Here is a 27179-nt window from a genome sequence, read left to right as displayed (position 1 = left end):
GGCACATTTCATGTGTAGCTGTCACCTCAATCAATTTTTTGAAGAGTTTTATCATCTTGAAAAGAAACTCAGCTGGGTGGTGGAGGCACACACCTTGAATCCCAGCACTTGAGAGGCAGAGGCAGGAAGATCTCTGAGTTTGAGGCCAGCCTGGTCTACAGAGCTAGTTCCAGGACAGCCAGGACTACATAGAGAAACCCTGTCTTTGATAAATAAATAAATAAATAAATAAATAAATAAATAAATAAATAAATAAATAAATAAATAAATAAAAATCTTTGGGGGGGAGGGGAGAGGAGGGGAGAGGAAGGGAAGAGAAGAGAAGAAAAGAGAAGAAAAGAAAAGAAACTCTATACCTGTTAGCCATCAGCCTCTAGTCTTTGTAACTTTCCCAGTCTGCTTTGCCTGTAAAGACTTAGCTATCCTGGGCACTTCATGTAAATGAAAACATATAACATGTGATCTTTCTTTCTTACTTCTTTATTTATGTGCATATGCGTGTAGACTCTTGTGCTCACAGAGATCTGCCTTGCATCTACCTCCTGAGTGATAGGATGTATAATTTTGATGAGACCCAATTTATCTATTTTAATTTTGTCTTTGGTGTGGTCTCCTAACCACAAGTCACAAATGTGAACTCACATATGTTTTAGTTTCTACATTTAGGAATATGATGCATTTTGAATTATTTTTTCTGTATCTGGAAAGGACCCAACCTTATTCTTTTGCATGTCAGTATCCCATTGCCCTGTTAGTTGCTGAAAAGATCCTTCAAGACCTACTGAATTGTCTTGATACTTACTTGTAAAGTAACCTCTTTTTTTATTTTCTTAAATCTCCAGGATAGTTGCAGTAAGGTGAAATCATGATCGGTATTTGTTGGCTTTTTTTTTTTTTTTTTTTTTTTTTTTACAGAGTCTTGTATGATAGCCCAGTTTGACCTGGAACTCACTGTGTAGACCAGGCTGGCCTTGAATCCACAGCAATCCTGCCTCAATTTAATCCAGGCTTTTATGCTGTAGACTCTGCCTAATACCACTTCCTGCCTTTCTCCAACATTCTTACTCTACCCCAGTGACACTTGATGTTTTTCTGTTAGTTAAGCAGGTCAGCTCATTTCTCTCAGTGCTGCTGATGTTGCTGCAGGTCTTGGCGTGGAACCCAGAGCCCTGTGCATGCCAAGCAAGTCTGCACTCTCAGGCCAGCTCAGTTTTTTACTGACTGGATTACTCCCTGTGGACTGCTATTCTCCCAGTACCTCGTTCTCCCAGGTCTTCACATTTTTTGGCTCTTTGTATTTCAAAAGTTCTTGTCAAATATTATCTTGTAAAGGAGATCTTACCTAAAATTATTACTCTCCCTCTTCTCAGCCATTTTCTCTCCCTTTTCTATGTTTTTATCATTTATCATTAACTATAATTATTATCTATTCATTTATCTGACTGCCATTTCCCAATAAATGTTCATTTTAGGGGATCTAATGTCTCAATGTTTAGAATAGTGTGTATCACACAGTAGGTGTTTAATAAATATTAACTGATAAAGTGCAATGTGCCTGCATTAGCTATAGAGAAAGAGAGGACATCGTGGCAGAGGGTTGCCCATACCCTCCATCCCTGTCCATTCCTAAAATCAACTGGTATTCAGGGCAATAAAGGGGTAGTTCACTTTAACAAGGTGTGTTTTGACTGGCACTCTGTCACTGAAGATATCACTAAAAGTCAACCGTGCCCAGAATTTTACACATCCTGGGTGTATCCTGGCAGGTAGGAATACCAGTAGTTTCACTTCTTGTAAGTCACATGACAGCCTGAGGAATGGTAGACTGAGTTCTTAAAAACAAAACTCAGATCATTTGTTTGTATGTGTAGCTAGCTGTAAGTTGTCCAGTATACAGGTGAATAATACACTTACAGAAAAAATAAACTTCAGTGTAATACAGAGATGGCTTATTGGGTACTTCTGAGCTAGGCAGAGGTTCCCAAGAGAAATCTCAGTACTTTAGATCTGTTTCACTCCCTTTCTTTCTAACAAATCCTGTTGATCTGAAGAGAACAAGAAAAGACAAAAGCTTAAAAAACCTTTCAGGCCAGGCAGTGGTGGAGCACATCTTTTTTTTTTTTTGTGATATATATTTTTTATTTTACAATACCATTCAGTTCTACATATCAGCCATGGGTTCCCCTATTCTCCCCCCTCCCACGCCCTCCCCTTACCCCCAGCCCACCCTCCATTCCCACCTCCTCCAGGACAAGTCCTCCCCCGAGGACTGTGATCAACTTGGTAGACTCAGTCCAGGGAGGTCCAGTCCCTTCCTCCCAGACTAAGCCAAGTGTCCCTGCATAAGTTCCTGGTTTCAAACAGCCAACTCATGGAATGAGCACAGGACTTGGTCCCACTGCCTAGATGCCTCCCAAACTGATCAAGCCAATCAACTGTCTCACCTATTCAGAGGGCCTGATCCAGCTGGGAGCCCCTCAGCCTTTGGTTCATAGTTCATGTGTTTCCATTCATTTGGCTATTTTTTTTCAATAATTGAGTAAAACTGAAATTGATTATATGCCACAGTCATCCTAGGGACCTCCATGCTATATATATAGCCTCTATGGTTCTATGGGTTGTGGTCTGATTGTTCATTTTATATCTAGAATCCACCAATGAGTGAGTACATACCATAACTGTCTTTCTGGGTTTGGGTTACCTCACTCAGGATGATTTTTTCTAGTTCCATCCATTTGCCTGCAAATTTCATGCTTTCATTGTTTTTCTCTGCTGAGTAGTACTCCATTGTATATATGTACCACATTTTTTTCATCCATTCTTCCGTTGATGGGCATCTAGGTTGTTTCCAGGTTCTGGCTATTACAAATAGTGCTGCTATGAACATAGCTGAGCATGTATCTTTATGGTATGTATCAGCATTCCTTGGGTATATGCCCAACAGTGGGATGGCTGGGTCTTGAGGTAGTTCGATTCCTAATTTTCTGAGAAACCGCCATACTGATTTCCACAGTGGTTGTACAAGTTTACATTCCCACCAACAGTGGAGGAGTGTTCCCTTTGTGGTGGAGCACATCTTTAATCCCAGTGCAGAGGCAGGAGGATCTCTGTGAGTTCAAGGTCAGCCTGGTCTACAGAATAAGTTCCAGGATGGCCAGGGCTACACAAGAGAAAGCCTGTCTTAGAAAACAAACAAACAAACAACAAAAAAGCCAACTTCAGAACTGGATGCTTCTTTGAATTCTAGTTCTGTGGTCTGTAAATAGCTATTTTACTTCAGTGTAGTAATGCACACCTTTAATATCAGCATTTGGGAGGCAGAGGCAGACAGATTTCTCTGGATTTGAGGCTACCATGGTTTACCTTGTCTCAAAAGAGAGAAGTATCTTGCAAATAAATATCTATAGTCACCTGAATAATGGACACTAGAATTCAGTCACTGAGAAGATATTGCCAAATGATTAATTGATAACTAATTTTTGTTTGTTTGTTTGGAGACAGAGTCTCAAACATCCTATTCTGGCCTCAAACTCCCTCTGTTGTAACAGAGGAATCACCTTGGACTCCTGATCCACCTGCCTCCACCTCCCAAGTGCTAAGGCTTCAAGTACATGTCACCACATCCCTGGAACGGGCCTCTTGAAAGCAAAGATCCAGGCTGGATGTAATAGGATGGCATCAATGAACTAAAAAAGACAAACTCTAGGTCATAATTCTGTCCTTATAAAGTTACTTTTCAAAAATGAAGCAATTTTTTCAAATTACATTATAGTAATTTGCTCTCACTAGACCTTTATTAGTATAAATATAAATAAGCATTTGGACATGAGGCAAAATCATCCTAAATGTAAGAAAAACTGGATATATTGTATGAAACATAGATAAATCTAAGTAACTGATGATTACCAAATAGCATGATCTTTTGGGTACTCAAAACTTCTAAACTCTGCAGAAATAATAACAGAAGTTAGAAGAATTAATGAAATTAAGGTTTCCAAGGACCTAGTGTTAATTGTTAAAGAAGAAAATAATTAACAATTTCTGTTTTTAATTCTGTGGTAAGCCTTGCTTTGTTACTGATGCTGGCCTCCGAAAATACTTAAAAAGACGATGACTGTGGGCTGGATTAAAACAGATTTGTGTTTTGCTGTTGGTAAGAGATATGCATAAAATATAGTTACATAAAAATATTGTAAGGAAAAAGAAATGCCTCAAAATTGATCAAAGAAAAGTGATGGGCAGATGACATGGGCATTCTGAGTTTGAGGCCAGCCTGAGATTTGTAAGACTCCCCCAGTCTCAAAAAAAAAGGAAAAGGCCAGGCGGCAGTGGTGGTGGCGCACACCTTTAATCCCAGCACTTGGGAGGCAGAGGCAGGCGGATCTCTGTGAGTTCAAGACCAGCCTGGTCTCCAAAGCAAGTTCCAGGAAAGGCACAAAGCTACACAGAGAAACCCTGTCTCGGAGGAAAAAATAAAAAAAGTAAAATAGGTGTGAAAGTGTCATAGGTGAAGAGTGGTTTAGCATGTGCCACCACACTGTTTGAAAACATCTGTGTTTTATCTGAACACTGGGCTTTTCTGTTTTTATTTGTTTTTGTTTTATGTGTATGGATGTTTTATCTGCCTATCCGTCTGTGGAGACCAGAAGAGGGTGTTGGCTTCTGGAACTGGACAGTTGTGAGCACCTATGTAGGTACTGGAAAAGGAACTCAGGTTCTCTGGAAAAGCAGCCAGTGCTTTTAACTGCTAAATCATCTCTCTACCCCCTGAATTTTCTTATTTTTCCTCCTGAACACCTCATGTATTGTAGTTGCTTTTCTATGCATTTTTTGGGGATTTTTTTTGTTTGTTTGTTTTTCGAGACAGGGTTTCTCTGTGTAGCTTTGTGCCTTTTCTGTATCTCACTCTGTAGATCAGGCTGGCCTCAAACTCACAAATATCTACCTGGCTCTGCCTCCCAAGTGCTGGGATTAAAGGCGTGTGCCATCTATGCATTTTTATAGTCTTTACAGTTGCATGTAATAACTATCATTTTTGCACAATTCAAATATAACTGTGCTGTAGTTTTCTTGTGTTAGACTTGAGTTGTAAACAGAAACTGCTGGGTTCTGGCTTCTGTACTGACATTCTCATAAGCATTTCTATTTAGTGTTGTATTAGGACAGAGGCTTACAGAGTGATGGGATTGTTTTTGTCACTGTTTCTAATCTTGCCAGGGTTAGTAAGACAGTCATTTGTTTTCCAGATTGATGACATTGTAAAAGCTGTTGGCAACTGCAGCTACAACCAACTGGTGGAGAAGATCATCTCCTGTAAGCAGTCAGACAACAGCCAGTTGGTTAGTGAAGGTGGGTGAGTGCTGCTGATACCTGGTGAAACAATGTGCCTTGAAATTCATTTCATAGTTGTAAATTTCTTAGATAGGACTTCTAAAACTGTAAGTGGTGGCTCTTGTAGGAATTAAAGAGAAGCATCTGTAGACATGCAGGAAAGGATTCTTCTAGAGCCCTCTTCCGCTGGCTGTAAAGCCAGGGCAGGGTGCTACAGACAGCTTTGGACCACTTGCAGCTTTGGCACGATCAGACGTCCGATGATTGTTACCTGGGCTTACTGAATGGGTTGCTTTACTGACCCTGAACCTCTACCTGAAGAGGGCGTATGTATTTTCCACCGTGTCTCGGTGCAGTTCAGTATGAAAGCCTCATTCTGGAGCACAAGTAACTGACTAAAATTACTAAATTCACTGTCACAGAGACAGGTCATCATTTTTTCAGGGGTTTCCTCCTTTGGAGCTCCTCCCATTCTCAAGAGTTCTTTGCCACTTTTCCTCAATAAAACTACATTTTTCAGATGTGCTCCAGTTAATAGTGAGTAAAGAGATTTGAAACCAGAATGCTCTAGGGCTGGAAGCCATTTGGATAAACTTTCACCACCATTCACTCCACTGCTTCCTACAAGAACATACTAAGGCTGAAGTTCTCCTTCCTTAGAATAGAAAAGAAGAGAAGAAAGAAAGAAAGAAGGAAAGAAAGAAAGAAAGAAAGAAAGAAAGAAAGAAAGAAAGAAAGAAAGAAAGAAAGAAAAGAAAGAAAGGAGAAAGAGAGAAAGAAAAATCAAAAGATGCAAGGGCAAGGATATGAGTCCCCCACTCTCACTCAGACACAGTTTTTCAACATGCAGTATAAGAAGAATTGATTATAGTTAACATACTTTTAGAAATTAAAGCTAGTGACTATAAGGATATATAATAGGCTAGGGACTGGGCAAGATGGCACATACCTTTAATACCAGCACTCAGGAGGCAGAGGCAGGAGGATCTCTGTGAGTTTGAGGCCAGCTTGGTCTACATAGCAAATTTCAGAACATCCAGGACTGCATAGAGACTCCATCTCAAAAACAAACAAATAAAAGAATGGGCTAGGCTAGGGAGATGACTCAGTTGGTAATTCTTGTTGTGTAAGACCTGTGTTGGATTTCCTATATCCCACATAAAAACTAAACACTTCAAAGACAGGAACATCCTGGGGGCCAGCTGGTCAGCCAGTCTAGCTAAATTGCTGAGGATCCTGTCTCAGACACAGGTGGATAGTAACTGAGAAAGGCACCCTATACCAACCTCTGGCCTTCCACATGAATACCACACACACCACAAAACAAAAGATTATATAAGAGCATATAAAAAGATATGTGCATGAATCTCACCTTGACTGATCCTACTAATTGTATTAATTATCCAGGAGCTTTATATATTTATGCAAAAATACAAGTAATAAAAAGTTATCCCTGTCTTTTACTTGAAAAGGTAACATAAGCGTATAGGAACATTGATCATTGGTTTGAGTGACATCTGTTTTATTACAATTTAAGGCAAAAATGTTCAAATTTTAGGAAGGAAACAAGCAATAAAGCTATCATTAAAATGTTTTCTGCCAGGTGTAGTGTCTCATGCCTCCTCTAATCCCACTGCTTTAGAGTCTGAGATAGGAGGACGGCCATGAGTTTGAGTCCAGCCTGAACAGTGTAGCTACATAGTGAGTCCAGACCAATATGGGCTACAGTGTGAGATCATCTCAAAACAAACAAGAAAATCTTTTTTCTCTTTGTATGCAGAATTCTACTCACTAAATGTACTCCTTTCTTTCTACATTCCTGGTTTCAGATACATTCCTGAAAAGAAGACTATAAAGGAATTCTATCTATGAAATCTACTTTATCAACAACACCCAGTGTACTATTATTATTATACTATTCTAGGGTTGGTGAGATGACTCAGAGGTAAAGGCACTTCTCACAACAAATCTGATGACCTTAGTTTGATCCTCAGAACCCATGGCAGAAGGAGAGAACCAATTCCTGAAAGTTGGCCTCTAGCTTCTACATGCATCCAGTAACATATATGCACATTACACATACACACTCTATAATAATAATAATAATGATGATTTTTAGAGCTGGAGAGATGGCTCAGAGGTTAAGAGCACTGGTGGCTCATTCAGAGGTCCTGAGTTCAATTCCCAGCACCCACATGGTGGCTAACAACCATCTGTAACGAGATCTGATGCCCTCTTCTGGTGTTTGGCAAACTTGCAGAAAGAACACTGTTTACATAATAAATAAAATTTTAAAAAAAATGATTTTTAAAAATATAATTCTACTCTTCTATGGTAATTAAAAGAAGAGTAAGAGTCAGAAAGTGGTAATAAATAGAATGATATCATAAAAAGGAGTTTGGGTGTGCATGTTATGGGTAAAAAGTCACTGGAAACAGCCTGACAGCATCTTTCCCATGCCAGGCTGTGATTCTACAGGGATAGGAGTTGATAACACACTAATTAAAGACAATGAACATGGAAAAGTCAATTCTTCCATCACTTCTCTTTTTCTCCCTAACCTGATAGTGTAAGTCATTGTTTCTCTGACACTGACTCCCCAGGATAATGGATAAGTGTAGGTACATAGTATGAATAATTGGGAAGAATATCTTGACAAAAGCAAGAAGGGATCACCTACCCTGCAGTGCATCGAATTTTCGGGTGCACATACCATGCATGTTTATTATAAAGTCCTTGTTAGGCCAATTTGATAGCAGTGAAACTATATGTTTTTTTTTATACTAAGAAGTAATCATATGTGAAGTTTATCACAGTTTGAAAGCTGGGATAGTTTTCTGATGATAAGAAATAGCAATATGTAGTGCATTTGAAATAATACCAGTCTGACTGGTATAAGGCCCCAAAGTTCACATAAACAAGGAAGAGCCACACTGGCTGTTTTCACTCACATTCCAGCAATTTCTTCCCACGTGGTTTGTGTTCATACCTCCTTGATTAATGTTCAAGAAGTAGCCTGGTTCCTTTTTATATGTAGCCTTCGACTGTATCTTCCTTTTGAATCAATAAAATATCCAAACTGGTTTATTTCTAGTCTTAGAAGCTTTAGTCGTAAATGACAACCACTTTGTTTTGTTTTTAATCCAAACATAGTTCCATATGCCGTGAAGCCTCAGAATGTAAGAAAGACTTTACTAGCATTCTTTGTGGTGGGGAAGAATGCTATGTAGCTGGTATCGGCAAAAGCAGCTTTTCTTTTGGGTGCTGACAGCTTGTGAACACAGCACGACGTTGTCACAGTAAACAGAGGTTCATGTCTGCTTCCTCTTTTGAATGGCCATGACTTCTTGAATCTGATTGTTCTAATGATTGTTTGTGACACGAAAATAAGAATCAATAAGAAAGCCCCCCACAGTACCAGCTGCCAGACTCCTCCCCAAGCCAGTCATTTCGTTTCACATCTTTTAGAAGTAACTTCTTAATAACTATTCCTAGGATAAACACACACTTCTGAAACTAACTCCAGGATATTTACTCATTTACTCAAACTTTTTTTTTTGCCCGATTGCATTCATATTGTCTTTATTAAGTAATAGCAAGAATTATTAATTTATTAAGTAATATCCATCATTTTTCTTTGCCCAACTTTTATTTTGAGACATCTCAAACATAAAAAGATTCTCTTGGTGAACATTCACTTGCTCTTAATTCACCACTTCTTCGCACATTGAATACCTGTCTTTTTTCTGTATTCCTACACAATACATTGTTTCCTCTGAAATCATATCAGAGCTAGTTGCAAGTGTCACATCCCTTCACTCATGAGTGTGTCATCATTGTCTCTTGAAAAGAAAGAACTCTGTGTAACTTTCCCATTGTGATCACAGTGACCTCAGGCAAGGCAGTGTCGTGCTGTTATGTAGTATGTTGTTCATGTGCTGCTTTCCCTGGTTTTCTTAGCCATGCCCTCTAACTCTCCATCTCTTTCAGTGTACACTCCAGCCAAGGACCAGTCAGCAGTTGTAACAGCTTCAATCTCTGTCATTTAGAATAGATCCCTATTTTCCTTTTCCTTTCTTTTCTTTCCTGCTTTATTTTAAACCTTTGTTTTGTTCTTTGAGTATTTCATACAATATATTTTTATTGTATTCTTTCCTGAACCCCAACTTCTTTCAGATCCTTTCCTTTCCCTATCCACCCAACTTCATATTCTTTTCTCTCTTAAAAAAAAAAAAAAAAAAAGCTGGGGGCTGGAGAGATATGGCTCAGTGGTTAAGAGCACTGGCTGCTCTTCCAGAGGTCCTAAGTTCAATTCCCAGCAACCACATGGTGGCTCACAACCATCTATAGTGGGATCTGATGCCCTCTTTGGGCATAAAGTTGTACATGCAGATAGAGCACTCATATATATAAAATAAATATTTTTTAAAAAGCCACCCAAAAACAATTATGTGTGCTAGTCAAACACTCCTGATCATGGGGCCTGCCCTGGAGGGTGGGGATATACCTAGTGTCATTCCATTGAAGAAAATTGATTTTTTTTTCCCTCTCCCTGGAGAAATCTAGCTGGTACTCACTGCAGGCTTCACCTCTACTGGCTAGCATTCACAGTGGTAGAAGGTGCTGTATACACTCCTGGAGAAGTAAAGTCATCGTCAGTGTCACCCAGCTACAAACCCTGCGAACTGTAATAACAACCTGCCTGCAAGATATGCCCACTGGTACAGATAGGGGCTTGAATGGTATAGGAGTCACCAACCACTTTTTGGTGGGACTGTAAGGTCCCCTTCCATGAGATGGAACCCATATCTGGTACTGTTAATGAGGCCAGGAACCTGACATTAGATAGGAACCCACTACTACTATTCTGCTAATGAACACAGCAATCAAACAACTCCTAATGATACATTGCTATACCCATGGATCAATGCCTTGTTCAACCCACATCAGAAAAACTTCTTATAGCATATATATGGTAATTAACACAAAGCTCCACAAATGGGCAACATGCAGAGAGAGAGAAAGACTTGGGAGTGTTCAGCCCTGAAAGACATGTCTCATCATAGCCCCTCCCTGTCAAAGTTCGGGGGTCTATATGGGAGAGGGGAGTGGAAGAGTCGAAGAGCCAGAGGTGGTGGGTGATTTTAAGGAGACAGCATTGTCCAGGAACAAGAGGGCAGATGCACATATGAACTCATAGAGATGCATGTATAAGACCAGCATGAGCTCAAGTCAGACAATACCCCCACTCCCACCCCAACCCCGTACAAAGGAAAGAACGTTGACACAAGTTCTACTGCTAGCCAAGAGCTGTTCTTTAAAACTCTTAAAAACTTGGTTTTTTTTTTTTTGTGTGTGTGTGTGTGTGTGTGTGTGTGTGTGTGTGTGTGTGTGTGTACACGTGTGTGTACACCCCATGTATGGGGGTGACCACTGAGGCCAGAAAGGGGCTTTAGATTCCCTGGAGTTGGAGTTAGAGGCAGTTGTGAACCATTGGACGTGGGTGCTAGTGCTAGAAACCAAACTTGGGTGCTTTGCAAGATCAGTATGTGCTTTTTTGGTTTTTTGTTTTTCGAGACAGGGTTTCTCTGTGTAGTTTTGGTGCCTGTCCTGGATCTCACTCTGTAGACCAGGCTGGCCTCGAACTCACAGAGATCTGCCTGGCTCTGCCTCCCGAGTGCTGGGGTTAAAGGTGTGCACTACTGTCCGTCCATATGTGCTTTTAACCACTGTTCCATATCTCCAGCCCCTCTGAGAACTTTGCTGCGTTGGTGGCATTGCCTCTTCCCCCCCCCCCACAGCCCTTCTCTACGCAGCCCGCCCTCATCTGCCCCACTCTTCTCTACTAACAGACCAGTATTTTATAGACTAGGCCCAATTTTGACTTAACTGATTGTTCTCTTAGGAGTAGAGACGGGTGATATAATTTTGGTTGGAATGCCACACTGATGACATCCTCTATAGTTGTCTACTTACTGCATCAAATTGGGTGCATGAGTCAGATTATTCAGTGTTGGTTATATTTAAACTTGAGTGAGGTAGAATAGGCCAAATATCTTTATTGTAAAATCACCCTTTTCACTTTGTAATTAATAAGTAAGAATGTGTAATTAATAATCTGTCATAAGGCTTTGAAACTGTGTGAATAGCCTTTTCTCTAAGAATTGTATACTCAATAGATTGGGAACCATTGATTTTTAACCGAATCGATTATGGTTATGGTGGTTATTGTGTTCTTATTATTCCTTTTATACTTATTATCTGTTATTCTGTAAAAAAAAAAATCTAATTAGTTAGTTGAACCTAGAGTTACCTTACCTACATGGGATTAAAATTACCATTTAAGAGACAACAAAAGAAGATTCAGGAAAGGCACAAAGCTACACAGAGAAACCCTGTCTCGAAAAACCAAACAAAAAAAAAAAAAAAGAGAGAGAGAGAGAGAGACGACAAAAGAATTAGAAAACATTGTATTTTTAAACTCTTAATAAGTTTATGCCTTATGATTTGGGGTGATATGTAATTCAGGTGGAATTCATAATCATCTCTGCACTAAATTGGTAACATTTTAATACCAATAATAATTCCTTGATCCCAGTTTTCATTTTGCCATAACTACTTTGGGCAAATCATCTATTTTCTGTGAGCCTATTTCCTATTCTATAAAAAGAAGACTGAAAAAGATGTGTCTATTGTTCATTTTTGAATCTCACACCAACATAATGGTAGTGTTCTCTGTCTCCAGTGAATTTTTTTGTGTTTTCTCAAGGAAGCGTTTATGAGCATGGATACTGCAGCCAGGAGTACTTTTGAGCAAATGGTGCATCCTTTAATGTAGTACATAATAGTAACAGCTTGAATACATTCTGGTGAACCAGGTGATGACAATAACATGAAGGGAAACTTATTTCCCAGGGATAGACACGAGTGTGTACTGTAAACCTCAGACTCTGCTCTCCCTAACCAAGTCCTTGGGCTGCATTGTAACTTTCTAACTCCTTTGAACCTCCAAGTGCCCTGGCCTGACAAAAAGTAATAGAAAAGGAGTCCCCTAACCTGCCTTGCTCAGCTACACTGGGCTTACCAAGATTCCCGCCAAGTTATTTTCAGCCTCTTATTGAAGAGAGACATCTCAAGACAAGCTCAGCTTGACTCTGCACCTCTTGGTGTGCTCCCTGACTCTCTCTCTCTCTGTCTCTCTCTATATCTCTGGTTTTTTGAAACAAGGTCTCACCATGTAGCTCTGGATAGTCTGGAACTCACTTTTTAGACCAGGCTGGCCTTGAACTCACGGAGATTAAAGGCATACACTACCGTAACTGACCTTAGCTCTCTTATAAAATGTTGTAGAGTGACTGACTTCCCTGTTGTTGTTTTATTGTGTCTGTGTCTCTTGTAAATCACCTGAAAGAGTTTTTGTAAGTTAAGAAACTGCACCTGTGGATGAAAGCCATTTCATGTCATTTCTTCAAGACAGGAATGACCAGGGACACTGCTCCCATAAGAAAATTAGAAAGATGCATTTCCAATCTGGGAGCCATCATGTAACAGGAACATTGGCCTTTGTATACAGTTGAAACAATGTAAATAGGAAAAATAACTTTCTGATTTTGAAATGATTCTTCCTTCTCATAGTACACATTGGTTCCATAGGCTTTGTAGCTGAGCAGTTTCTAAACAATACAGCCACTCAACTGACGTACCATGGATTATGTGAACTGACTTCAACGGTTCAGGAAGGAGAACTCTGTGTGTTCTTTCGGAATAATCATTTTAGCACCATGACAAAACACAAGGTAGGCTATAGAAACAGATATTTTTTACTCTCAATCAAAGGAGCTTGATTTAGAGATGTGTTTAATCTGCTACAGAATAAGATTGAGCTTAATATTCCTTAGCCATCAAGTTGTGAAGGTAATTATTATTAAATACTGCGTTAAAATGGAATGGGTTAGCAATTGAAATGTTACCTTGATCAGCTTTTACTTTAAATGAAGTCTCAACTTCTTTATCACAGATTATTGCCTTCAAAGTGTTTACTTTTCTACTTTCTTGGAGAGAGGACTTCACTGGGTAACTCACACTGGCCTTGAATTTGAGATCTTTCTGTCTCAGCCTTTGGAACATGTGCTCTCATGCCTAGCTAGGTTATTTCTTACTTAGAGGAAACAAAATACCTAGAGCGAGAACCAGGGTGGTTATGAATGAAGGATGTTTATATTTAAGCATTAAAAGATACTAGAAGTTAGAATTAAGATTTACCCTAAACTGGAATGTGTTGGTGCTTGCATGTGATCAAAGCTACTTAAGAGGCTGAGCAGAAGGATTGCAAGTTCAAGTCCCTACCCCTAGACACACACAAATTATCTTTATGACAGTGTTGGCTTTTATTAAAGTTATCAATGTGTTTATGGTTTTATACACATACACACACTCTTATGAATCCATCCCTTTTATTCATCTCTTAGATAGGTCTCTTGATTTTACAGGTAACATCTAGTTCAGGAGTTTATCATCAACCTAGATCCCCATGGCAAAATGCTGTTGTTACCGTGTTGATAATACAGTACAGATGTTTACTTAGCACCTATGCCTAGAGGATAAAATGCAGGTCCCTCTGACACAGCTCCCATCCTATATGTGTTATTGCCATTCTTATTTCTTCATACTATTTGGGAAACTTTCCTCACTTCTGTTTGCCTATCCCAAAATTACCCATCCTTAAAGAAAGCGTTTCAAATACTAACTTACTGAAAGGTACCCCTTTTCTACTTAAACCAGTAGTTCTCGGCCCTGATTGTATCCTAGACCTATCTGGATGGCCTAAAAAAAAAAAAAAAAAAAAAAAAAAAAAAAAAAAAAAAAAAACAAACAAACAAAAAAAAAAACTAGTGCCCAGAACTTACCACTAATACAATTAAATTAGAATCTCTAAAGGAGGTGGGACCTAAACACTAGTTTTTGTTGTTGTTGTGTTTTGTTTAGTTTTGTTTGTTTGTTTTTTGCAATCTAAAGGATTAGACCCAGTGCTTTTCCACATGCTAGGCAAGCACTCCACCGTTATGCTACACTGTCTGTCCTGCATCTGTAGCATCAGATGCTCCCCAGGTGATTTTAATGTGAATCTAAGACTGAGGACCACTGCTGTAATCATCTTCTACCTGTTAGTGGCCACATTGTCCTTATTGAGCTTTTACTGTTTTGTGTCTGATTACCAGTTTGCCTCCCATGTAAATGTCTGTTTATTTTCTAAATGAAGGTAGCTTATTGAAGTTATAAATCACATCTTCATGTTTCTATCTATGCTTTTAAATCAATGGATGACATGGGGTAGTATAAAATGATTTGTTTGCCAATGAAAGAGAACCCCAAAGCCATGGCTCTTCTGTTACTGTTGTGTTTTAAGAAGAGTACATTTTGTTACTTCAGCTTCATAGTTAGGAGTGTGCGAGATGTCAGATGAGAGCCATTCACATTCCTCAGGAATTGAAAGCCAGAGTAAGTCAGATCTGAATGGCTGCTCCGTCATCTTGCTTTCTTTGTCCTCTTCAGACCTTGGATCTGCTGATTAACAAAGCCAAGCTAACCCTGACAACTGCAGCCGTAGATACAGCAGCTATGGTTCCTGCCATTTAAGGACTTCTTTGTTTGATACTGAGATGCTTATGTCAAGGGCACGTACCATGAACTCTGAGAGCTCTTATCAGGATTGTGTTTGGAAAAACTTCCCTGGGAAGGTCACATACATACAAGCCTAAGGACTTGGGGTGTACAGCTCAGAGCACTTGCTCAGCATGCACAAAAAATAAGAAAAAGAAAAGAAAGAAAACTTCTGACATCTGAGAATGAATTATCTGAGTTTAATTGGTTAGCAACAAAAAGAAATAACTAAGCAGAAATAACTAGCAGCAAGTATGCAAAGGCCCTGAGGTAGTCACTTTAAAAGAGAGTTGTGAGTGGAAACTTAGAGGTAAGATTTTTGTTTTCTGGCTTTTGTTTTGTCTTGTTTTTGTTTTTGGAGACAGGGTTTCTCTGTGTAGCCCTGGCTGTCCTGGAACTTGCTCTGTGGACCAGGCTGGCCTCGAACTCAAAGATCCACCTGTCTGCCTCCTGAATGCTGAGATTAAAGGCATGCACCACCACCACTTGGCTGAACCTTGTTTTCTTAATGGCACTGTGTTTCTTTTCTTCTTCTTTGGGCCCAAGAGTGAGGAGGAATGAAATAGTCCTTTGGGAAACAGGGTCTCTGGCTGTCATTGGGGGCTGAGAGCTTTCCCTCTTCCTCTCTCTACCCCTGCCCCTCCCACCCCTCTCTTCCTATGTGCTAGGTAAGCACTGTACCATAGAGCTACATCGCCTCTGATGTTCTCTGTTCTAGTAAAGCCTTGTCCCCAGCCAGGAAGCCTTTACTAGCCAGTAAGGTATCCCCAATTTTGTGTGGTTGAAGAGGATGTGCCTGTGTAGACCAAGCAGGCCTATCTGTAAGGTCATGGGAGCTCAGACAATATGTATGTTCTGCCTTTTTTTCTGCTTCTAAGATTTCCTATTAAGTTGATTTTGTAGCTCAACAATGCTGCACTGGTGTCATGTGCTCTCGTGCCCCTTGTGTGACATTAATTTGCTTTAGACTTTGAGAATGGACGTGGAATATAGTTAGGAGATACCCCAAAAGATAAAGGAAGGAGATTATAGTGATTTGGACAAAGGCTGCTAATGGCCATGCAAATGTGAAAAGATTCCAGAGTGGGTCAGGAGATAGATCATCCAGATATCTCCATTGGATTTGAAAAATAAGTGATTTCTGGGTCCTCTGTGGATGGTGATGTTTCTTATACATGGCTGGCCATGCATGATGGTTCACACCTTTAATCTTAACACTTGGGAAGCTGAAATAGGTGAACTTCTGTGAGTTCAAGACTAGACTAGTCTACATTAGCAAGTTCCAGGCCAGCTAGAGGCTGTCTCAAAACAAACAAAAGAAACAGATATAAGAAAAAAAAACATATAATGTTAAGGGTCTGGGATGTAAGAAGTACTTCTGAGGTGAACTTCAGTGTGGAAATACTGAGGGAATGCTTTGGACTGATAGAATTTTAGGATTTACAAGAAAATACAGAAATTGGGGGGGAGGGGTGTTACAAGATAAAGAATCAGAAGAGAAAACCTAGGAGAGAGATTTAAAGAATGTCAACTTTTAAAGAATCACCTCAAGGAAAAAACATTAGTAAAGACAGCTGAGAAAGAAGAGGGCAAGGGGAAAATTAAGAATGTAGCATCAACTGGGCAGCAGCGGCGGCGCATGCCTTTAGTCCCAGCACTCAGGAGGCAGAGCAAGGTGGATCTCTGTGAGTTCAAGGCCAGCCTGGTCTACAGAGTGAGATCCAGGACAGGAAATAAAACTATATAGAGAAACCCTGTCTCAAAACAAACAAACAAACAAACAAACAAAAAGAGCGTGGCATCTAGGAAGCTAGGGGGAGAAGAAATAAGAACCCTGAGGGTAGACATGGGAGGATGGGACAGGAGTGGCAGCAAGAGACTCTGAGTTACTAAGAGTGGCTGGAATGGAGAAGGCTGTAGTGGCAACTCTAGAAATGTCTGCTGAGGGCTGCAGAGAGGCTTCAGTTAAGGCACTGGCTGTTCTTCCAGAGGACCTGAGTTTGAACCCAGGTTGTGTGACTCCTGCACATACACACACACACACACACACACACACACACACACACACACACACACACACACATACGTAAAAGAAATAAACATAAAAAGAAACTTTTTTTTTTATATATAATGGTTTGCCGAAAAGGAGATGTTGGACATAAGGGTGGCGGCTTCTCCTCGTAGGGGCTTTAGAGGTATGGATCCTAAGGTTGGTGATTTTCATGTTGTTGTTTGTTACACTTTGTTTTATGAGGTGATTTTACTGTGTAGCTTTGGCTGGCCTGGCTCTCACTGTGTAGATCAAGCTGGCCTTGAACTCATAGAGATCTGCCTGTCTCCTAAATTCCAGGATGAAAAGTGTATATCGCTAGCTCCCCTCAGATGACATTCCACCTCAGGTTCCCTGCACTAGGCCCACAGTCATGTACCACTGCACCTGCATCTGGCTCTTGGGTTGTTTGTTTGTCTGCTTGTTTGTTGTTCCTTATTATTGAGGAGTGCTCAAAGTTTATGTGAAGCTCGGACACAGACACTTGTGTGCCATGGTGCACTTGTAAGGGGACAACTTCGGCAAATCAGTTCTCTCTTTCTACCGTATGGGTCCCAAGAATCGAATGCAGGCTGTCTTTTACCCCTGAAACCACTCCACCGCCTCCCAACGCCGCTCTCCCCCCCCCCCCCCCCGTTTTTATTTTTTTATAATAGAGACTTGATCGTTTTAAAACATTGACAGACTCATTGGAGAGAAAAAAAGTGAAGATTCCAAAGATGTTAGAAGCAAAGCATAAGAAGCATAGGTATCTTTCCACGGGTGAAGAACATCAACATGTGATTTCATTTTATTATTTGCTTTGAAACAGGGTCTCACTATGTAGCTCTGGCTGTCTTGAAACTCACTCTGTAGACTAGACTGGCCTCAAACTCACAGAGATTCACCTCTCTCTGCCTACTGAGTGCTGGGATTAAAGGCGTTCACCATCATATCTGACCAGCCCTTTTTTTTTTTTTTTGGTTTTTTGAGACAGGGTTTCTCTGTGTAGTTTTGCGCCTTTCCTGGGACTCACTTTGGAGACCAGACTGGCCTCGAACTCACAGAGATCCATTGCGTTATAATGAGAGAGAGAACAGGCTATGAGGTTTGCTTTTGCTTGCCTTGTTCCTGTTAGAGATTAGAAGTGAAAAGTAGAGTTCTGGGTGACACTAACGCTGGTGAGAAACAAAGATATACTTTCAGGAGTAGCAGAGTGGCAAAGAAACTTGCTTAACGGGTTCTGTAAGGCCCTGCATTCATTCACCAGCACTGCTAAGGAAATAAATACAATAATATCTTGTTAATTCTTTTTACACCAGGACTAAGAGTGATAGCTTCTTCCCCACAGATTGCCACATTGAAGTCAAAATCCATTTAGTTGTTTTAAAGGTGACTGATGAATGGGAAACTTATTTTAAAGATAAGAAAGGGAAGAAATGTGGAAGTGGGAGCAGGGGAGGGACTCCACAGGCAGAAGTTTGCCCTTCCCCTTAGGTAGGGGCAGAAGGGACACTGTGCTGTTGATTAAACAGCAACAGGACAACGGACGTGTGTGGCTCAGTCCCTTCAGACAGCGACGGTGCTGGAGAGGTGTCTCAGCTTAAGAACGTGCACTGCTATTGCAGAGCTCAGTCCAGTCCTTGGCACCCACGTCGGCCTGTGACTCCTGCTTCAGAGGCTCTGACACACTTCTGGCCCCATGGGGCACTGCACCTGTGCACCAACCCACACATAGATACTTGTTTGGGGCTTGTTGTTGTTGTTTAGGAAAGGCTGGTTTGGGTTAGATTGGTCCTATCAGCTTACTTTTGTTAAGTAAATAAAATCAGACAATGTAATATTTTTTGCATATACTTTCTGGTTGTATCTTTCTATTTTGTGAAATGAAATTATAAACAAACTATAACTGTTTGTCAGTTAACATGTCATAAGCTCATTATCTCCTGTTACACTGTGCTATGCTGACTACCAACCAGCTTCAGGCAAAACCAGGTGAATTTGAGCAGATATCTGCTTGGTCTTTTTATTGGGTTGCACATATCCAGTTAAAATAATGACTGTACTTCAAACATATGGCTTTAAAATGTTCCTTAAATTTAATGTTGTCTAGTTTGGGAGAATTTAACATTCCTTTTTCATCTGTTATTTCTTATTAAGGGTCAACTGTATTTGTTGGTAACAGACCAGGGATTTCTTACCGAAGAAAAAGTTGTCTGGGAAAGCCTACACAATGTAGATGGTGATGGAAATTTCTGTGACTCAGAATTCCATCTGCGACCTCCTTCAGATCCTGAGACTGTGTACAAAGGTCAACAAGACCAAATAGATCAGGTAAAATTGCTTTTCCCCACCACCCATCACATTGTCTAAAGTGCATATTCTCTTTCTTCTTTTCTTTTCTTTTTCTTTCCTTTGGTTTTTTTTTGTTTGTTTGTTTTTTTGTTGTTGTTGTTTTGTTTTGTTTTTTTTGTTTGTTTTTGAGACAGGGTCTTGCTATACAGCCTTGACTTGTCTGGACTTCCCTATGTAGACCAGGCTCCCTTGAACTCAGAGATCTGCCTACCTCTGCTTCCCAAATGCTGGGACTAAAGACTTGTGCCACCATGCCTGGCTAAAGTGCATACTCTTTTTTTTTTTTTTTTTTTTTTTTGGTTTTTCAAGACAGGGTTTCTCTGTGTAGTTTTGGTGCCTGTCCTGGATCTTGCTCTGTAGACCAGGCTGGCCTCGAACTCACAGAGATCGGCCTGGCTCTGCCTCCCGAGTGCTGGGAATAAAGGTGTGCATCACTGCTGCCCAGCTTAAAATGCATACTCTTTTTTTTTTTTAGGGCAGGCCAAACCCTAGTTTATTTCAGTGTCAGCAACAGCTTAGCTATCACAAAAATAAACTCTACCCAGGGCAACATAAGTCTCTACAGTGAGGTTAAGGGCTCAGCTGCCAGGCAGAAATGCATACTCTTAATTGAGGCATGGTGATGTACCCAGCTGCTTGGGAGGCTGGGGGATGTCACTGAGCTCACAAGTTGGAAGCAGCCTGGGCAACATAGCAAGGAAAAAACAAATTCTTTTCAAGTGTCAGGTTTTGTTTTTTAATCTAAAAGTGTTTATTCATCCATTAATTTTATTTATCTATTTATTTATTTGTTAGTTTTTTGAGACAGGGTTTTTCTGTGTAGCCCTGCTGTCCTGGCACTCACTCTGTAGACCAGACTGGCCTCAAACTCACCTCTGCCTGAGTGCTGGGATTAAAGGTGTGTGCCACCACTGCCCAGCTGTTCATCATTAATTTAGCTGTGAGTTCTCATATTTCCTAAATAGGAAAGTGATCATTCTATAGATTCTATATGAACATCAGTTATACACTATGATTCAGAAGGTTGAGTGTGCTGAAGGGTTATAGTGAGGACTTTGAAATTCATTCTAATTACAGTAGAACAATTATATTGATTGTTAAATGTGGAAACTGCATGAACTATGTCAGGTTTTTAAAAGACTGCTCTGTGGAGAATACATAGGAAAGAGATAGGCATAAGCAGAACCCAGTAATCCACTTTATTGTATTTATTTACTTAGTTTGTGTGGGGGTGAGTATGTGTACCACAGTGCACCTGGAAGTCAGAGAACAGTGTGCAGATCTGTCCTTTCCTACCAACCATGTGGGTCCAAGGAATTGAACTCTGGTCATCAGGCTTGGGAGTAGGAGCTTACACACACACACACACACACACACACACACACACACACACACACACACGTATTGAGACAGGGTTTCTTATAGTAGCTCTGGCTGTCCTGGAACTCTATCTTTAGACCAGACTGGCCTCAAACCCAGAGATCCACCTGCCTCTGCCTCCAAGTGCTGGGACTAAAGGTGTGCACTACCACCACCCAGTGAGAGACAGACAGAGAATAAGTAAGTTTTAAAAAGTAATAAATTAGGTATAATTTTGACCAAAATGAACTTTTTCTCATAGGAGATAGTGTTAGAGGGTGGGAGATATGTTTGAATTTCTATGTGAATGTAGAGAATACGAGACGGCTATAAATACTCAACAGTTACATCTGTTACAGTGATTTCGGCTTTCCTATTTCTGGTTTTCTGTCTTGTCTTCATGTTCCGTACTCACATCTTTCTTTTGTAAACAAAGAGAACTTTTTTCAGTAGCTTTCTTGAATGCCTTATTTATTGCTTGTAGAAAAGATTTCAAACAAATTCTAAAACTCTGTAGAGCAATGATAGTAATGAAGTAGATTTGTAGCTCTGCAAAAAAGTGCTTAATCGAGCTGTAAAAACCTCTGCTGTGAAAGCCTTTCTTTGAGTTCGTTGATGGGTGTCTGTCTTCACGCTGGCTGGGTCCTGGGTCACCTCTCAAAGCTGAGGCCGGTTTTGCTGTGATTGAACTCCTCAGGACTACCTGATGGCACTGTCACTGCAACAAGAACAGCAGAGCCAGGATATCAACTGGGAGCAAATTCCAGAAGGAATCAGTGACCTGGAGTTGGCCAAGAAACTCCAGGAGGAGGAGGACAGACGGGCCTCTCAGTACTACCAGGAGCAGGAGCAGGCTCAGGTGGCCGTGGCTGCTGCCACCACCTCCACACCGGTCCAGGTAAAGCTGCAGCTCTGTGACTCTCAACCATGACAGTCACTTTAGCAGCAAGAGAGTTTCTGTTTGGCAGAAGCAGTTGTAAGTCAGCTCGGGCTTTTCAGCTGTGTTAGCCTGGCAGCGCCCAAGGCTTTAAGGTTGTTGCTTTGGTTTGGTTTTAGATTTATTTTACGGGAATGAGTGTTTTGCTTCCTTGTATATCTGTGCACTGTGTGTGTGCTAGGTACCTGCAGAAGTCAGAAGAAGGCATCAGATCCCCTGGAACTGGAGTTAGAGACAGTTGTGAGCCACCATGTAGGTGCTGGGAATCAAACCTGGGTCCTCTACAAAAGCAGCCAGTGCTCTTAACTGCCAAACCATTTCTCTAGCTCTTCCTGTGGAAGTTTTTCACATTGGTCTAAGATTTTTACTATCCTGACATATTTCTGATTTCATGAAGACATTTTCTTAGGGGTTCTGATAAGATTATTTAGCCTTTGTCTTTTAGGACCTTTAAAGCTACAAACTATAAACTTGAACAAAGTACTTCCTTTCAGCTAGAGACAGTCTGAGGTTTTGCTACAAAGAGTGCAGTTTTTGGAGCCGCAGAGACATGGGCTTATAGTTCCTGCTGGCTGCTCCTTCCTATTGCGAACACTTGGTTACAGCCTCTGCCTCTCGTGGCCCCTTTCCCTATCAGTAAAACTTCATCTTGAGGTTTCTTTAGAAACAACAGTGCTGCCGTTTAACTCAATTTCTAACACATATTCAGCACAAGTTAGCATCCCTCTCCTTGGCATTTTTGTTGATTTGTGTTTTAAGCAGCAAAGTATGACTGTCACATAGGTTTCTGCATGCTAAATCTCATTTTATGAATTGAAAAGTATCCCTTTATTTGACGATAACCTACACCATGCCAGAAGCCTTCCCTTTGGCTTGGGCACACAAGAAAACACGATGTCTTTTAGGATCTCCTGAAACCAAGTACAGAGCTCACCATTCATGGGACTGAGGCAGTGGCTCAGCAGGTGAGAGCATTTGGTGTGCAAACGTGAAGACCTGAGTTCAAATCCCCGTACTCACACCAACGGCCAGACATAGCCATATGCCTGCAACCCCAGAACTGTGGTGGGCAGGTCGGAGGGTCTCACAGGCCTGCAGGCGACCTAGCAAGCTCCAGATTCTGTGAGAGAACATCTCTCAAGGAACTAAGGCTGGGAATGACAGAGGACACAGATGTACGCCTCTGACCTTGTGCTCATCACACACACACACACACACACACACACACTTCTCTCTCCATCTCTTTCTTCTCTTTCATTAAAATACATATAAAACTTGCCTCTTTCTTAGTCAAGCACTAATTATTCAAGCTTAGTAGGTGAGTCCTACCAAGTTAGAATCAGCTTTCCATTTCATTCAAGTTCTCTGATCTCATAGCGCACTTTTATACTCTCAGTTCTCAGGATTCTTGATTTTTGCCTTTAAGATCTGTTTGTTATGGTGTTTAATGAAGTCCTGATGAAATATTATAGTTTACCAAAATTGACAGTTTAACATAAAACTTTTTTTGGTTTTTTAATTGAGACAGGGTTTCACTGTTTATCTCTGGCTGCCCTGGAACTCACTTTGTATATCAGGCTGACCTCAAACTCACAGAGATCCGCCTGCTTCTGCCTTCCAAGTGCTGGGATAAAAGGCATGTGCCACCACTGCCCAGCTACGTAAATATTTCTTAAACAAGAAGCTTAAATAGTTATAGATAATTTTGTATTTGGAATAATGAGTACGTAATTAATTTCATATTAATTATTTGTGTCAGATATCCTGTATATTAATTACTTTTCTCACACCTGACAGAAGCAACTTAGAGAAAAAGATTTGTTGAGATTTATAGAAAAGGGTAAAGTTCACCACAATGGGGAAGGCATAGTTGGACGGTGCTCAGTTGGTGAAGGTGGGAGTTGGTGGCACAGCATTTCCTGTCCTTTCCATCAGGAAGAGCCAGGCAGGAAAACATGCCCTGCCACTTCCCTCATACCCACCCTTATATGGACCGCTAGGCCCTTTTCCCTAAGATGCCCAAACTTCCCACAGCAACAGGCCAGCTGTGGACCAGGGGCATCTCCCAGCTGAACCCTAACACCCGTCAAGAGAAGCTCTGCCCCCCAAGCATCTGTTTTTGTGAGGGTGCCTTGTGGTTCTAGCTAGCTCTGATTCAGTACCCAGGAAAGCTAGTCATCTCTTCCTGTGTGTGTTTCTCATACAGCAGGCCCAGCCAGCACAAGCCTCTCCATCAAGTGTAAAACAGCCTGGAAATAGTGAACGGAAACGCAAGGAACCCCGGGAAAAAGACAAAGAGAAAGAAAAGGAAAAAAACAGCTGTGTGATTTTGTAGGAAGTGTTGGCATCTGGAAACCACCTATGCAGATGACGGAAAGGAAGACCCAGTACCTACCGTCTGTGCCTGATCTCCCAAGGGATTTTGCTCTTGTTTTCCAGGGGAAGGTTGTTACTTTGTTACAATCAACTTTTTAAGTTACACAATACACTCTTTATGAGCTGGAGTTTTATGTTACAAGTCGGAACTGTTGTGTGTTGTCACTTGTAGCCAAATAAGTATATCACTCCTACTTTGTTTTTAGTGACATGGCAACTCTAATCAGTTAGTAAGCTACTGTGTTCTGTCTGACAATGGATGGAGGTCACCTGAGTGAGTCCAGTCCTTCTAAAGATGTAATTATCAGCACAACTATTTCTGAATTTATGTTAAATTATGTTCTAATCCATAAAAAATGAGGAGTTTAATATAGGGAGAGAAAAAAAGCAGGAATAAATGACCCTTCATTGTACATTGAACTGGTTCAGCCCTTGAACAGCTTTACCTTTCTTTAGTAATGTACATTTTAGCTATTATCTTGAGAACTGATAATGGAGCTTGGATCCAATTTAGATAGAAAAGAATATTTTTTATTTTCCAATAGCAAAAAAACAAACAAAAAAAATACATGACACTAATACGTATAACCTATCCAAATCAGATACTAACTTTGTAGTGTTGTGAGATTCTGAGGAATTTTAACACCTTTTGGTAACCTGAATGGTGTTTTTTGTTTGTTCGTTTGTTTGTTAAGGATGTAGTTAGCGAGTGAGGAGGAGACCACACTCATGTTCAGCCTTGTAAATATGATGGCAGAGAAGAGCAGAGTTCACTGTCTACCTTTTTCTAGAATTACCTTGAACCTTAAATTTTAAATCATGTTTATTGCTAGAAAATTAAGCATAGTTATTTAAACCAATAAAAAGCACATTTCTGAAGGAGAGTTGTTAATCTCTTGACTCTAGTGGAAAAGATATTAATAAAATTCTGAACATAGCAGGAATCTGAAGGAATTTATGTAAAAGCAATCAGATTTTTTAACTTATGAGAACCAAATAAACCTAAGACATCTTATATCATTTATAGGATTCTGGAAGAATATTTACTCAGCTTTGTGATGAGGCAGCACACATTGTATTTCTAGATCCAGTTTGGAAAACTCTCCTTAACAGTCCTTTTCTATACTTTGTATTTGAAGTTTGTTTCGGTCATTTTTAAAGGTTTTTGCCGGTGCAGATAGCTGTGTGATTTGCCCCAAGCCTCAGTAAACTTGATCATTCAGGAGCATCACCAACTGAACATCCAGTTAGAGAATATTTCTTGTGATCTGGAGGAAACAAAAGACTACCCAAAAAAAGTAGTCTAGAGTTTCTTAAGACTATTGTCATTAACATTCTCCATGATCCCAAACCAGCTGTAGGATGAATCTGTATGTAAAAAGTAGAGTTTTATTTATGAGAAGTATTATTCTAAGGGAAAAAATTCAGGGCCATGCTGTATCCTTTATATTCTTCTCTATTACACGTCTATTTATGTTCTGTGTTATTTCTTCAGATTTCCTATGCTAGCATGGGAACTAATCAGAGAACCTGCCGGGGTATAGAATCTGTGTATAAAATACTTGGTCAGTCTCTCGTTTCCAGCCCAGGGTGAGTACAAATTGACAGCGGTCAGACCCCTTCGGTGGGCTGACCTCAGCACAGACACCCATGACAGACAGCACTCTGATGATTAAAGGAGAAAGCTCAAACCTCAGGGTTTGCTTTTGCCAGAACAGTCTATTATTTTAATTTAAAAAACAATAAACCTTGAGTGATTTAAAAAAGTATACTTGAGGCATATTTTTCCATAATTATATACAATATCTATTTATTGCCCTTGAAGAATCTATATATAGAAATTATTGTTATTTTTACTATCTTAATTTGTTCCAAAGATAATACTGCCATACCGCATTCCCTCTAGAAGAAAAAAAGAAAACACAACTCACTCAAAACCAGCATCTCTGCTATCAGATAAGTAGACGTCAACGTGCACTTATGACAAGCAATGCATTGTGTTTGTTAATCCAGTCTTTTCTTATGTCAGATTTCCAAGTCGGGTTTGGCTACATTCCTGGAATGGTCTGATATGACAAGAGTCATAATAAGATACTTGTTTTGATTACTGTGGGGGAAATTAAATGTTTGACTCTATTAAAACAAATTTCTGAGCTGCTTTTCTGTCCTCAAAGGTTGTCAAGGATCTAAACTGCTGTGTGCTTATTTCCTATGTTCTGCTCAAGGTAGCAGTGATATTCAGGCATATTGTTCCTTATTTGGGTACATAGGACATTAAAATGGTATTTTGAGGGATTTTTCCCCCTCACAATACTTTGTAATACTTGAAATTGTTATACATATCTTGCTAATGGATGTTAAAATTTAAACATTTTGGAGCTTAGTGTTTCTAGGCTCAATTTCAGGCACATTTGACTCATGTGCCTCCTCAGCATGAGAACTTCAGAGGCAGGTGGAGGAGCAAATATGGTCCCCGGTTTTTCTCTTGCTTTCAAAGCACAGTCTCAAGGTTATTGGCCAGTCTTTATTAAGGTGCACTTCTCATGAGTAACCCAGTTGTATTAACAGTGCTATGACTTGTACTAGTTTATCAATACCTAGAAGCATGTGTGTGTTTCTGAAGCAGATTTCCATGACTTCTGTTTGAGTCTCAAAGCAAAACTTCCTATCAAATTTAAAAGTTGTCATTTTAAAAATGTGCACACACACACACACACACACACACACACACACACACACACACAAATTTGCCTGGAATGCTCAAGGCCCTGGGTTCAATCCCTAGAGCATGCATGTGTATACCCACTGAGTATAGTATAAAGCAGTTAATCATGGCATCGGCTTTATGCCCAGCCAGTATTCATGGGTAGGATAACTTCTTCCATGTTTTAAGGTCAGGATAGGATTTGAGCAAGACAGAGGCTTAAGTTTGGGATTAAGTTTATATCTATTATTTTTTAAGAGCTGAGGACCGAACCCAGGGCCTTGCGCTTACTAGGCAAGCGTTCTACCACTGAGCTAAATCTCCAACCCCTATCTTGTTTTTATTGCCTCACTTTTTTTCAGTTTGACAATTTATCCCCTATTATAAGTTGAATTCATCATCATGCTCCTTGATCTTGACTTACCTAA

The 27179-nt window shown here is 40.3% G+C and overlaps 1 protein-coding gene across 3 annotated transcripts in view; it reads left to right on the top strand.

Moving 5' to 3' along the window:
- The window catches only part of Mindy2 (MINDY lysine 48 deubiquitinase 2), a 58799-nt gene extending 32983 nt beyond the window's left edge, over positions 1-25816 (top strand). For 2 of the 3 annotated variants that reach the window (XM_076576636.1, XM_015997942.3), the window contains 6 exons: positions 5247-5349; positions 12985-13127; positions 19181-19354; positions 21432-21632; positions 22577-22636; positions 23878-25816. In XM_076576636.1, coding sequence (XP_076432751.1) covers positions 5247-5349; positions 12985-13127; positions 19181-19354; positions 21432-21632; positions 22577-22636; positions 23878-24006 — 810 coding nt within the window. In that variant the 3' untranslated portion in view covers positions 24007-25816. The remainder of the gene's footprint in view (positions 1-5246; positions 5350-12984; positions 13128-19180; positions 19355-21431; positions 21633-22576; positions 22637-23877) is intronic. The other variant, XM_006979271.4, reaches the window with a different exon arrangement.
- Positions 25817-27179: the final 1363 nt, after the last annotated feature.

This window comes from Peromyscus maniculatus, chromosome 7 (assembly GCF_049852395.1).
Source record: "Peromyscus maniculatus bairdii isolate BWxNUB_F1_BW_parent chromosome 7, HU_Pman_BW_mat_3.1, whole genome shotgun sequence".
Lineage (NCBI taxonomy): Eukaryota > Metazoa > Chordata > Mammalia > Rodentia > Cricetidae > Peromyscus > Peromyscus maniculatus.
This window is presented reverse-complemented; position numbering and strand designations above follow the sequence as displayed.